Genomic DNA, 13,906 nt, shown 5'->3' with positions numbered 1-13,906 from the left:
TATTTAAAATAAAACCTGACTCTCTTACAGACATCATATAGTTGGATCTTACTGAAAAGTTATAGTAAAACAAAAATCAACAATCTCTGATAAAACAGAATATGAAATGTTTAAGAAACCACATTACTAACAAAAGGAATATTACACAGTTGAATTGCACTGGATAGAAAAATTTAAACTCTTACAGAGTAACATTCTTTTACTAACTAAATGTTACTAGTAGACTCTGTAAATAAAACTAAAAATCATTTCATTTTTCAGTTAGCCTTTCAAGAATTCAAAGGTTTAAAAACACATATTTACTTAAGAAAGTGTCATGTTTTTGTAGGCAGATAAAGGCCTCACAATTCTTTTCCCTTTTCCAGAAAGAATTCATTAATTTTACACATCATCAAAATAATTATTTAATAGTACCTCATTCTTTGAAGCTCAGCCATTATTTCTCAACTTTTAAAAACCGCAGTGTTCTCATAAAATTCTAATAAATTTTGTCATTTTCTTCCTAGTACAATGAGCTGCCCCTCTAACTGTGACATCAGTGTAGAACGCTGCACATACTTGTGCAAACTGCACCTGCCTTCCCACCCTAAGGCTGTGCTCTGCCCATGGCGTTATAGAAGTGGTGCAAGGAACGCAAGCGTGACCAGTCCTGTAAGCCCTGTGGCTATGAGGCTGAAGAAACTGCGCTGAAGCACAAACGTTCACACAGACAGGTGTCAGGCCTCCGTGACGCGAGCTCGGCCTCTGCGTGCTCCCCTGGGCGGAAGCGTGGAAACTCTCCCCTCGCCCACGCCTGGCAGCGGGGACTGAGCGCATCAATGAACACACTACCAAAGCAGTAACGCCAGGACCTGAGAGGTGGGAGACGTGTGAGTGAGACTGTGGTGTGCAATCATGTTCCTTTCTTAGAAAGCTCCTCCAGCCTCCAAATGTATGCCCCTCCTCACGGTAACCAAGACCGGCCTGGACACTTCCACCTGGACGGCCTTCCCATTCAGCGTTTTCCCCGCAGCAGCCCCTCACCAGAACACACCCTTCCAATGGCGTGGCCTCATGCGCTGCCCCTCAGCAGCTGCACTGGGTGCTCAGCCACCGGCCTGCTTTCTGCCCCCGCCACATTCTTGCCCTGGTCTTAAAAACAGTCCCATTTTTGGTTTGAAGTCAACGAACCAGGTGCATTTGCACACGTATTTCACCAGGTAACAGAGATAGAACAAGTGTTAATAGAGGATTGATTTATAAAATGTAGCATTATCCTATCTTTAGTTCCACATACCTCTTTTCTCACATATACACATATTTCAAAACATGTTTTAAAACCGCATTCAAAAGGTTATAATGATAATAAATAAGGGGCAGGGAAAATGAAGTTAAACCCGCCTGTCCTCTGGTTCTCAGCAAGGTCTGCCTGGCCACCCAGCCTCCGAGCACACAATGTGACCACGAATCAGCAATGCTCGGCCGCAATAAAACCCTCTTCCACCGAAACAGCTGTTTCAGACGATTTCGAACTATTTCGATGAATACTCGACTGTCCCTCTTCTGGGGAAGGGGACTCCAGGAAAGGGTTTCAAACAGGGAAGTCCAGAGGGACAGGACAGGAGTCACTAAAACAACCCACAGCGAGAAGTGCAAACCCACAGACCAAAAGCGTACTTCCGAGATGCCGAGAGGGAGCGCACCACAGCCTGAAACCTGCTACTGATGGAAAAGATGCAAGAACCACTGAAATGTAAATCTGTTAAAAATGAAAAAAATAGGTAGTTTTCTTGAGTTTTTCACTTACAAATCAGTAAAGAATGACACCTATCTGAAGACAAACGGCAACACTTTCAGCCTCTGCTGTGCTCTCTGTGACTGCTGTTCCCTCTCACTTGACTGTGGCCATCACTAGTCGGTGGGTGCTGGCCCCCACAGGAGATGGCTGGTCCCCTCAGCGCTGTGGTGTGTGAGAAGCCTCCATGCAGCTGCCGTGGGGCACATGCTTCTGCTGCCGCGGGGGTGGCCCATGGGAACAGGGCCCAGGGAGCACCAGCCCCGTCTCTCCACGCTCCCAGCATCGCAGGGCACACTGAGAGACAGCTCCGCTGCTGCGCCTCGTCAGACCTCTCACTGGAAGGAAGCAGGAGTGGCACACCCTCGCCCGGGCTGAAAGTACCGGCAGCTGCACACAGCTCCACTGCTCCCTTCTGGTTAATGACTTGTGGTCTTGCTCACAATTAGAAGACACTTGCAAGAGGCCCTCCTGCCTTTCTGTCTTGACTGCTGAACGTGGTTTTCTTCATTACTTACTTAATACATAAAGCCCCTCTGGTCCTCGCTGCTTCCCTTACTGGCCCTTACTCATAATCCACATCTTCCCACAACTGCCCAGGGCTCCCCCTGATTTTGAAGTAGCTGCCACTCTGTGCTCTGCACCACACGCACCCTCCCCAAGCCACCCCCCGCGCCCCGCAGAGCTGGTGCCTCGCCCTCCCACACTAGCTTTCCTCATTGCAGTGTAGCCAAATGGGACCGCAAAAGCAGCCGCTGCCCCACTGCAAGCAGGTCTGCCAGGTGCAGAGTCTGGCTCTGCCACAGGTGGAGCGGAGCAGAGTGCTCTCTCCTTGACCCCCTCACTCTCTTCTAGAAAAGGGACGTGCTAAGTTAGGAGAAGGAACTCAGAGAGACAGACTGGGGTGGTCTGTTTTCAGTAAGAAGTTCACGCTGCCTGAGAACTGGACACATTACTTCCTGGGTATCAACGCACTTTCAGGTTTCCTGGGAGATTATTTTAAATATGCTTAACTTCGGACTTCCACAAAGATGGAGGCATAGGTGGGGATGCCGTGCTTTCTCACACAACCAAGTTTAGAGACAACTAAATATTAGCAACAGAAAACACAGCCAGAACACAGAACATTGAACTTTTCGGAAGTCCGATAACAACAAATTCTTCAGCCTGACCGGTAAGGGACGAAACCAGCAGCTGGCACAGCGGGGTTGCACAGGAAAACTCGGTCAGACGGACTCGGGTGCGCGGAACCCAGGCGCAGGGTTGGACCTAGTGAGCGACCGAGCAAGTGACTGCGGGGAAACAGCGAGGGAGCAGTGCCGAGATTTGACTGTTGTCGCGCATTCGTGTGCAGATAGACAAGAGAGGGAATGGGTGATTGGACAGGTCCCAGCAGGCCCCAGTAGTAAGCGGCAGCGGAGGGCGCCAACATTTCCCCTGCTCTGACCCCACCTCCACATACAGCGTCATAACCCAGCCACTCTGAGTGGCCCGGCCCAGGTGAACCACCTAAAGCCCTGATCCTTACCCAGCTGTGAGAAACAGCAGAGGGGGTCGCCATTTCACCGCTCTGACCACGCCCCCAAATACAGCGTCACAACCCAGCGACCTGGGAGTCCAAGGCGCTGCTACTCTCACACTTAACGGGCGCAAACAGACCAAAAATGGCGCAAGATCTCAAAGCCCCAGAGCCTATAAATCTAAGCGATGAAGAAATAGCAAAACTCTCAGACGCACAGTTTAAAACACTGGTGATCGGGATCCTCACAGATCTGGTTGATTATAGCCGACAAATTAGAGAAACATATGAAGGCGAAACTAATTGAAATGAATGGAATTGCACAGGAAACCAATAGCGATGAAAAGGAAACTGGAACTCAAATCAAGGGAGTGGACCAGAAGAAAGCAAATAATGGCCAAACAGAAAAGAGTCAAGAAGCCAGAATTCAAAAAAATGAGGAGAGTCTTAGGAACCTTCAGGACATCTTTAAATGCTCCAACATCCGAATTATAGGGGTACCAGAAGGGGGAAAGGAACAGCCACCAGTGGAAAACTTATTTGAACAAATAATGAAGGAGAATTTCCCCAATCTGGCAAAGGAAATAGACTTCCAGGAAATCCAGGAAGCTCAGAGAGTCCCAAAGAAGTTGGACCCAAGAAGAAACACACCAAGGCACATCATCATTATATTAGCCAACATTAAAATGAAGGAGAGAATCCTAGAAGCAGCAAGAAATAAGGGGACGATCACCTACAAAGGAGTTCCCATCAGACTGTCAGCAGATTTCTCAAAAGAGACCTTACAGGCAAGAAGGGGCTGGAAAGAGGTATTCCAAGTCATGAAATCCAAAGACCTACAACCAAGACTGGTTTTGCTGGATTTGCTATCCAGCAAAACTTTCATTTAGAATGGAAGGACAGATAAAGTGCTTCTCAGATATGATCAAATTCAAGGAGTTCATCATCACCAAGCCCTTATTATATGAAATGTTAAAGGGACTTATCTAAGAAAAAGAAGTTAAAAAAACATGAACAGTGAAAGGACAGCAAACTCACAGTTATTAACAACCACACCTAAAACAAAAGCAAACTAAAAGGACAGCTAGATCAGGAGTGGAAACATAGAAATGAAGATCTCAAGGAGGGTTAGCAACAGGGGAGTGGGAGGAGGAGAAGGGGGGAGAAGGTACAGAAAATAAGTAGCATAGACAGTAGATAGAAAATAGATGGGGGGGGGGCAAGAATAGTATGGGAAATATAGAATCTAAAGGACTTGAGACACGTGGTCATAAACTAAAGGGGGGGTAATGGTGGGGATGGGGGTAAGGTGGAGGGGAATGAAGGGGGGGAATAGAACTGTAATGGCATAATCAATAAAAAATAAATTAATTTAAAAAAATAAAAAGAAAAAAGAAACAATAATTGAAAAAAAATAAATGTGCTTAACTTCTGAAGACATTTTTTGGTATTAAAGTGAAAATACATTGGGATTGCATATCTTGCCCCCTGTGCAACGTCAATACTGCGATGTTCCCAAACTGTCCTGCCTCTCACTAACCCACATGCTGCCTGACCGCACACATGGGCACTCAGATGTCAGCAGTCACACGTAGCTGGGGCCTGGTAACCGTAACCGTAACCAGAAGGCACCCAGAAGGCACCCAGAGGCACCATCAGCTCCCACAGTCACTGAGCAAATGACCAGGCCCGCTCTCGGGCACAGCCCTGAGCCTGTGACAGCCCTCTCTGGGCCTTGGGCCCCCAAACTATGGAGCAAGGAGAGTGGGCAGTCCCTCTCTCCTGGGAGTAGGTGGAAGAACAAGACCACCATAGTGGACTGGACGCTCACTGGGCACTGTCACTTTACAGGGAATTGTGCGGGCAGCACCCCATGCTAAGAGCAACACACCTCTTCTGACAGTCACATGTCAGCAGGGGCCCCTTCCTACAACCTCTCTCTGTGCTCAAGCCAGAAGCCTGCACAGAGAAGGGGCCATTTACCCTCGCCTTGCTCCTCCTGCAGCCCTCAGCCCCGCTCCCACCTATGCGTGCTCTCAGCCCCGGCCCATCAGTGTCTCACCAGCATACTGCCACGCTCGGCTGGGCCCCACACCACAATTGAGAGCACCAACACCTGCTCAGTGGCTGGCTGCCCACAGAGCACAGTGAGTAGCGGGTGCTTCGGGAGGAAGTGAAGGAAGGGAGGCCAGAGACAGGGAGGCTGGGAGAGCAGCCCACACACAGGGTCCAGGACTGGGGAACCCTGGCCCACTCACAGTGCATGGGGACCCAGAGGGCCAACAGGCACCCAGCCTGCCTCTCTGACTCACCTCTAGGACCGATGTCACTGAACTAGCACCACTGACAAGTCATGGAGAGGACCTGAGGGAATGCAGAGCGCCTCCCCACCTGGCAGTCCCCACTTCTGAGGACCAGGTGCTCTCTGAGGAAGGATGGCCAGGAGGAGAGCATGGGACGCAGAGCGGCGCCGCTGAGCAATGCCGGGTGCAGGCGGCCACCCTACTGGCCACAGTTGAACTACAACTCACACACCTGACACGCTACATTTGGCTCAGAAGGCAGTGCTTAGGAGTGACCGTTCACCTGCACGTACAGGGTCACTTGACAGAGTCGGTTCAAACAGAAAAGATGGACCAGCAAAGAACAGGGAGACACAGAAGTCTGCAGGGTCAGAGAAAGGGTAAGTCCAAGCTCGAAGAGGGCAGCCCCGTCAGACCCAGGAGCACTCACCCGGGGGATAGTGAAACTCAAGGATATGGGCACACAAGTCAGTGAGAACACTTTAAGCTGCCAGACCCTGAAAGCAGTCTGTCTGGGACAGCCCTCAGCGCCGCCTTTTTGAAACAGGACACCCCCGCAGAGTGAGGGCACTCACAGCTCTGCTGTGTGTTGAACACAGACGGCCCCCCCCATACCTGGTATATGTCCCCACTGCTCCTGCAGTGTAAGGAGGACAATACTGTGCCAGCTAAAAGCCCCACACCCCAGCTGCAAATAGGGTCCCTAATAACATCACAGAACAGCTATACCAACCCAGAACACTCCCCTTTTTATGTAAAAACGAAGAAACTTGGTGTTTAAAGTCACCATTAACCCAAGCTTTTGTGACATGCAGCCTCTACACCCAACTGACCAGAGGCCGCACTCAGTGCGGCCCCCACACGCGCAGTGGCAAACCTGGGCCCAGCGAGTGCCTCTTCCTTTAAAGAGAGACCCAACCCCGGTTCACGGGGTGGAAGGCACATGACCCAGCGCTTCACGGTGGACAAAGAACTCAAGGTATGAACCACACGTTCAGACCCTGGGTATATGGAGTGCTCTTTCTTCAGTGGCCCCTGCTTCTGCAGGGACCAACCTGCCTTCACGTGACGCCAAAGAACCGTGATTCTCCAGTCTGACTCGCTTGGCCTAAGAGGTCCTCTTGATGGGACCATTCGTTACGTAATGGCCATCCTTTCATGGGTGTAAAGGATAATAAATAACCAATTCCCTCTATCAGATACAGAATTAGTTTAAGACTGTTATTGCATTGTGAATACCTCACTTAACAGAAACTTCAGTACAAATGTAATTCTACCTTTCAAAAAAAAAAAGGCCACTTTAATCCTTTCAAATAATTGCTGTTTTGCTTTTCTTTATATCCCTTTAAAAATCCAAGGTAAGAAATTATCGTTCTCTTCCACATAATTCTTACACAAATTGTACTTACACTTTTTTGCATCTCTTGCTAATTACATGATGTTATCTCCACTAATCCTATTGAGGAAGAACTGATAACTCCCCTTACAAAAAAAAAGACAGAAACTTTGCATAAATTGCTTAGCACAAAGTCAATCATATAATGCAAAGAATAAAGAGGCTCTAACGGCTATTATATGACTTATCAGTTCCCCTAAAAGGGTCAGTTGGTCTATTTTAATAAGACTAATTAAATACCTTAACAATATCATTGAAGCTTCATGAATCTTTCAATAACTTACAACCTTCCTCTACATGTTTTCATTTCTTAATCTCACTTAAAATGCAAAGAACTATATAAGAAACCACAGACACTTAAGAAGGCCTCTCAGTTAATTCTGATTAAATGGGTTAAATGAAAAGAATGAAGACCACTAGTGACCCCGATGATGGAAATCACAGCCCTCTATGAAAATGCTAATCCTCTTATTCCAATGTTTCTGCAGACTTCCCTCTCTCTCAGGCGGCTGCTCCCACACTTGCCTAGCAGGCACCCTACAGGCACAGATGCTGTGCATGTCCTGGAGAAACAGCACCCAGCGCCAGGCACGGCTTCATGAGGGGGCAGGAGGCCCACAGGACCTCCCCCACACAGTGGGAAGACTGTGGGGCAGGGCACTTGGGAGATGCTTGAGTGCGCTGGGAGCTGTGGCATCTTCACTCAGCTCAAAGCACTGCTTCCGGCACACACGCTTCTGGCACACGCGCTAACGCTGATATTTACGTTATTTCACAGAAGAAAAGCCCTCTATTCCTGCAGCTCACCCCCCTCGCCCCATTCTCCCACAACAGCCTGCCCAGTGACAGTCCCCACAAATGTTTCTCCTTCACCACCTAGGGATGGTCACAGTCTGACACAGAGGTGACTCAACCACAGACCCCCAACTGCTGCCCAGTTTGCTGAGCTGCAGGTCAGTGCTGAGGAGGGAAGGGCGCAGCACCACGGAGAGACCAGGCCGTCCTGGTCCCAGTCCCACATACTGCACCCGCTATAGGTGGTCCTCACCGACTGCATTTCCCAGATTCAGTCCCATCGTCTGCACGGTGGAGCAGAGGGCACCGGCCCAGGCAGAACACAGGCCTGCATAGAGCCTGGGCATGGCATCCACTCAGGATTTCCTCACTGCCACCGACCTCTGGCACCCACACTCTGGGAGAGGAGCCTGCTCACCAGGACTGACTACAAAGGAGGCCGCGATTCTGTCAGCTGGGGCACAGTCTGCAGGCTGTGATGCCCTCCACAGACGGCGTCCCCAACAGATGGCCCTCAGCCCCACCCTAACCACCTGTAGACACCCCTGCTCTCCAAACCCAGACCCAGATGCTCCCAGCGGCTTCACTGATAGCAGCCCCAGGCCGGAAGTGATCCCAGTATCGAAGCAGGGGATGGACGGACAGGCGCACACACAGATGCAGTAATGCTTACCGATGAACAAGGATGCACCACTCACAGGTGCAGCCCAGTGGGTGTGCAAGAGTCCCAAGTGCACTGCGCTAAATGGAGCAACAGGATGAGCAGGACACATGCCCCATGGTGCCACGAGAGTGACGAAGCTCTGGGCCCAGAGCTCAGGGCAGAGGCTGCAGGCTAGGGGAAGGGGCTGACAGCAAAGAGGCTGCAGTGAGGCTTGTGGGGGACAGCGCTGCTCCCCATCTTAACTGCGCCAATGACACAACTGCACACACCTGCTAAACCCACAGACTCCTACGCCAGGACTCAGTTTCTTAGATCAAAGAAGTCCCATCTTTTGGAAGACACACGTTCAGATACTTTATAACAGAATAACACAGGCCTTTTTTCAAAGTTTACCTTAAAAATGTATCTAAACAGAACTATGGGTCTTCAAGAACTCTGGGAAAATAAATAGTAAAAAGCAACCAGTGTGCTTCGCAGGACACCTCACTAGAACTGACAGTTCTGAGGCTTTGGAACTTCATGGTGCAAGCCTTTTACTGAGTGAGCTACTGAATTCCAGGGGGCAAACTGCGGTCAGTTTCAGTCTGCTCTACATGGCACCAGGCACTATGGACCGGCACTATGGACCTGCGCAGGCAGGGTTTCTGGGAGGCTCTCATTTCAATGTAATACTTAGCCAGAGTATACAAAACAGACCACCAAACATGTCACAGTGCAAATTTACCATGGGGCTGAACCACTCAGGGACTGACCAGGACCCGGTTTGGCGACTCCCACAGGCCACCCCCCAGCCTCTAAGTGACCCAACCTGCCCTCAAAGCCTGTGAAACGAGACACGAGGCCGGCCATTGGGACACTGCAGTGAATGAGCTCCACATTTAATCGGTGCAGCAGTATGTAGCTGCTCCTCTTCCTGCTGCAGATGGGAATCCACTGATACGATTAAAGTTGATGGTATGATAATATGCAGTAATCACGATTAATCAGAAACCCACCAGCAAATGGAGGATGGTGGATATCATGTCACCTGCATTTTAAACTGTATCCTCTCCATGCAAGTCTGACGTCTTGACAGCTGGAAGAGCCTTGCCCGCGTTCCCTGCTCCCACCCCTGGATCTGATAAAACGCCCGTCATCCCTTCCCCACTGTCCCCACTGTCGGTGCTAATAAACAGGAGGCACTGCAGGCAAGTTGTAACAACAGGATGGGTTCAAAAGAGAGACTATGTCCGAGATGGGAGGGAGCCGGGCTCACAACTGCACAGACCACCGTCGGAAAGAACAGAATTGGATGCAGCAGTCTAATCAAATGCAATTTGCATGGAATGCCACCTAGAACACATCCCGGAGCTGTCAATCACCGCCATCTGGTCCCAGGCACTCCATCCGACACATGCACGCTAGTGCGCGCGAGCACACACACACACACACAGACTGCACTCAGACCTACCTGTGAGTGCTGGGCCAACGCAGGAAACACGAACGGAAACCTCACTCACCGGGTCTACCTCAGTAGTGATGCAGTGGGTAAGGAGACGAATTTAAACAGAAAAGTCTTTTTTTAATGTGATTTTTAGTTTTAATTTAAGCAAAGATCACTACAAAATTACTCAGCAGCCAAACTACTTAGCACTTAACTGGCCACTGCTGAAATACCAGCATTTCCCAACAAAGCAAAGCAAGATCAATGGCTGGACGGGTTTGGAAACACCCGGGTCAATACGCTTTCCCATGGGAGGGCCTGCTGCACTCAGCCCAGCAGCGCAGGGCACGGAGGGCCCCAGGTCAGCGACCTCTCCAGGCCACACTGTCAGAGGTTGTGAATGCAGATCTCAGTGTTACTTTTTGAACAGGTAAACTTTAAAAACAACAAACGCCTCTTGGAGGACAAACATGTAACTGGAAAGTCTACGTAAGGGAAGGGCTTTACGTTAAAAACAAAATATCAGAAGGAGCCTCTGAGGAACACAGACCCACCAGACTCACCTGTAAAACAAGCAGCGCTGGGAACTGGAAACAGAACTCAGGCTGGTTCACCTCTGTGACTTTCAATTTAGAAAGGGCAGGCATCAGCACCTAGCCCAATTTCTAAGCATACTAGTTCTACAAGGAGGATTTCTCAGGTTTTCATAAGACTGTCAAACAAAACTGACTTTTACGAAAGCGAAGCTGACCGCTGCTGCAGAAAAGGGACATGGTAGCACCACTGACAGCTGTGCCCCAATGCCTGTCCAGTGTGGGAATCTAGAGGCCCTGCACTCCCTGCCCGCGGCTTCTACTCTTCAGTCGGGAGAGAGCCGAATCCCTGCAGCGTTGAATGCACAAATCCACGCGTGTGTCCTTGAAAACAGCAAGTGAACGAGGACTGCACACCCTCTCTACACTGCCCACTGTGTGGGGTTCCCAGTAAAGAGCAGCAGTGCTCACTGCTCTACTCCTGCGTGCACTTGGTCAGCTGCTCATCTACCCCGCTGGGCACAAGGCCCAGGTGTCCCCCTGCACACAGAATGACTGGGACTCCCTGGAAGTTTCTCTGCAGACAGGAACCCAGTGCTAACGGAACGAGGTAAGGCTGCCAACAAGAGCACCCCTGTCCTAGGAGTGAGGGGGACTCACTGCAGGGCTCATGCCGAGACAAATGGGACCCCCAAGGACCTCGCTTTTACTGCCCAGAATTCTGTAAAACTCAGACGTGCCCAAAGCCAAATCTACAGTCGGCTTCCTGACCTGCTTTATCAGTGTGCATGTCAGTGTGTGCACAGGTTTTACAGAGCAAGAGTCAGTTTGGGGCACATGCACCAAAGGACCAGGACCGAGCCCACAGGCCCTGGCCATCAGAAGACCATCCTCAAGGGGCTCTGGAAAGCCATAAGCCCTGGTCCCCCTACTCTTACAGCACTGCTCAGGGGAAATGGCCTCTCTGCCATTCTGTGGGCCCTCTCTAAGGTCCGGGGACGAGCGTTGTGCAGAGCACTCGGCACACAGACTCACTAATACAACGCCTCGTGCACCACAAGGGCAGTGCGTTCAACCTAGTTGTTCAGAAGAAACAAAAAAGTACTACTCAAGAGAGACTTTGTATGAGTAAGACAACAGAAGGTGACCTAGCATGAACCTCCTGTCCCAACAGCATTGATGGACAATTTAAAAATGCAACACTTCCACCATGCGTTTGTAGTATCGACCCCACATCGGTCACGCTCTCTAAAGGAGACTGGCTGCAGAAACAGACGGAGCACCATGCTTCAAGACCCCAAGACCCCTGTAACCAGCCAAGATCCAGCACCTTGGGCTGAAGAACAGCCTTGTGTTCAAGAGCAGTGAGCCCTGGAGCTGAAGGAGCACCCCTCGGGTCACCGCACTCTACGAGGAACGTGCAGTGAGACTGCTCCCTGTCATCCGTGCTCACTCCCAGCCTCGAAAATAACGCCACCTGACGCCACTCTGCAGCGACTTCCCAAAGCAGCCCTGGCCCCGCAGCAGCCAAAACTCGGTCTCTCACCAAGCACTGTCACTGCAGTGAGTCCACTGAGGCGTCCAGTGTCACCATCGCATCTGCCTGACAGGGAGACACAGGCAGATGAACACTGCAAATGGCATTCTAACCTTATGTTAGCAATCATATTTTTGCAAAAATCTCAATTATGTACATTGTTTTTCCTTCAACTACAATTGCTTTGTCATGTCAATTTTTTCCTACAATGCCCGTTTTTGGAAGTCCAGTAATGGCCCCACGCAGACGCTCACAGCCTTCAGGAACAGCGCGCACTGCAACGGCCAGGGCTCTCCAGGCACCAGCTGACGCGCCCGCCGCTGCACCAGGGCGGTGGTCTGACGCCTGAGCACTCGCGGGCTTGGCCTGGGGGGCAGCGATTCATAAGCACTACTGAGACCAACAGTATGAATAGGAAACTATACGAAATAAATATCACCTGACTTTTAAAACATAGTTTTTAAAACTTGAGCAATTTAAAGAAAAAAATTAGTTAATGTAAAGGAATGAAATCAGTTTCAGAAACCATGTTGTAATTCATAAAAAATTATTATGGCCCTGGGTGGTGTGGCTCAGTGGATTAAGTGCCAGCCTGCAAAACAAAAGGTTGCTGGTTCAATCCCCAGTCAGGGCACATGCCTGAGTTGCAGGCCAGGTCAGGTCCCAAGTAGGGGGAATGCAGAGAGGCAACCACACATTGATATTTCTCTCCCTCTCTTTCTCCCTCCCTTATCCTGTTTAAAGTAAATAAATAAAATCTTTTTTAAAATTATTGCAAATTGAGGACGTTTCTAAAAACTCCAAACCTGAAACCTAATACTGATTTCATTTTTGAATAATCATCTCACTATACGTCTAGATCCATCATCAAAACCTTTCGCTGAATTCCATCTAGAAATGCATCGACTGCAGCAGCATCAAAGCTGCAGCCAAATCTAGGTAGCTCAGGAAGCTCGGGCTGGCTGGCGGAAACACACCACATCTGTTTTACATACAAATCTCATTAAAGTTTTATGCTCGGCCCATGTTTTCCAGCATTGTTTTTAATAAGAACATGTCCTCAATGATTCACTAAAACCATGAACCAACTACAAATCAAACCCAAAACTCAAACCGAATTTACTTAAAAAGATACAACTATTTATGGACATTTTCCTTCTAGTTAAGATATGTTAACAGAATGAATATTTAAAAGACAAAACTTTCCTTTTAAAATACAAAATCAACTGCCATTAAGACTCCTGAGGTCTCTAAAAACAAGACCTCATCAGCATTCCCCAGAACGGCACGCCCACAGTATGCCCATGCCAGCCCACACACCCACCAGCACACGCCGAAGCAAGTCTCCTCACTCAACATCAGGCAATAGTAAAATCCAAATTCACACTGTGTAAGATGCAAGGCATGCTACTGATGACTCTGAGTCAACAATTTTACAGTTAAACAAAACTAATTCCATTCAGAAAAATCCACTGACCCGAAGCTTTTAACAAACATTTTCCACTGCCAAAATTAAAGTCAGTATTTATACCCCCTTACACTTTGGTTCAGCTGGACAGCCCCCCCACCGCCCTGTGTGTGCGGCACTGGTGCCCCTAGTATATGTGTGCTCAGCGCCTGGGGCAGTAGCAACTCACCGGGAATCGCTGGGGTCCCACAGCAGGTCTCGGCTGGCTCGGCACGGGCAGCAAGGGCACTGTGGAGAGACACCTGGAGTTACAAACACTCTGCACTCACTCTGACCAGCGGCCCCGGCAAGTCCACGCAGCGAGTTTAGCGTAAAATACAATGTGCACAACATAAAATACATTAAGTTTCCATCGAGGGAAAGCAGTGAGCAGGGCTTCTATCTTCACACAACAGCTCAGGCAGAAGCTTACATTTCACAGTGAACTCCCATTTAGAGTTAAAATATTTTGCGACCAAAGAACAGCCTACTGTGTTTTTTACAACCCTAGCAGG

The 13,906-nt window shown here is 49.4% G+C and overlaps 1 protein-coding gene across 3 annotated transcripts in view; it reads right to left on the bottom strand.

Annotated features, from left to right (window-relative positions):
• RBM33 (RNA binding motif protein 33) overlaps window positions 1–13,906 on the bottom strand; it is an 82,723-nt gene that overhangs the window by 34,393 nt on the left and 34,424 nt on the right. For all 3 annotated transcript variants that reach the window (XM_037131971.2, XM_037131973.2, XM_037131975.2), the window contains exon 9: window positions 13,582–13,640. In XM_037131971.2, the coding sequence (XP_036987866.1) occupies window positions 13,582–13,640 (59 nt within the window). The remainder of the gene's footprint in view (window positions 1–13,581; window positions 13,641–13,906) is intronic.

Source organism: Artibeus jamaicensis, unplaced genomic scaffold (assembly GCF_021234435.1).
Source record: "Artibeus jamaicensis isolate MK-2021 breed Jamaican fruit bat unplaced genomic scaffold, CSHL_Jam_final contig_718, whole genome shotgun sequence".
Taxonomy (NCBI): domain Eukaryota; kingdom Metazoa; phylum Chordata; class Mammalia; order Chiroptera; family Phyllostomidae; genus Artibeus; species Artibeus jamaicensis.
The sequence above is the reverse complement of the archived record's forward strand: the minus strand, read 5'-3'. Positions and strand labels throughout refer to the sequence as shown.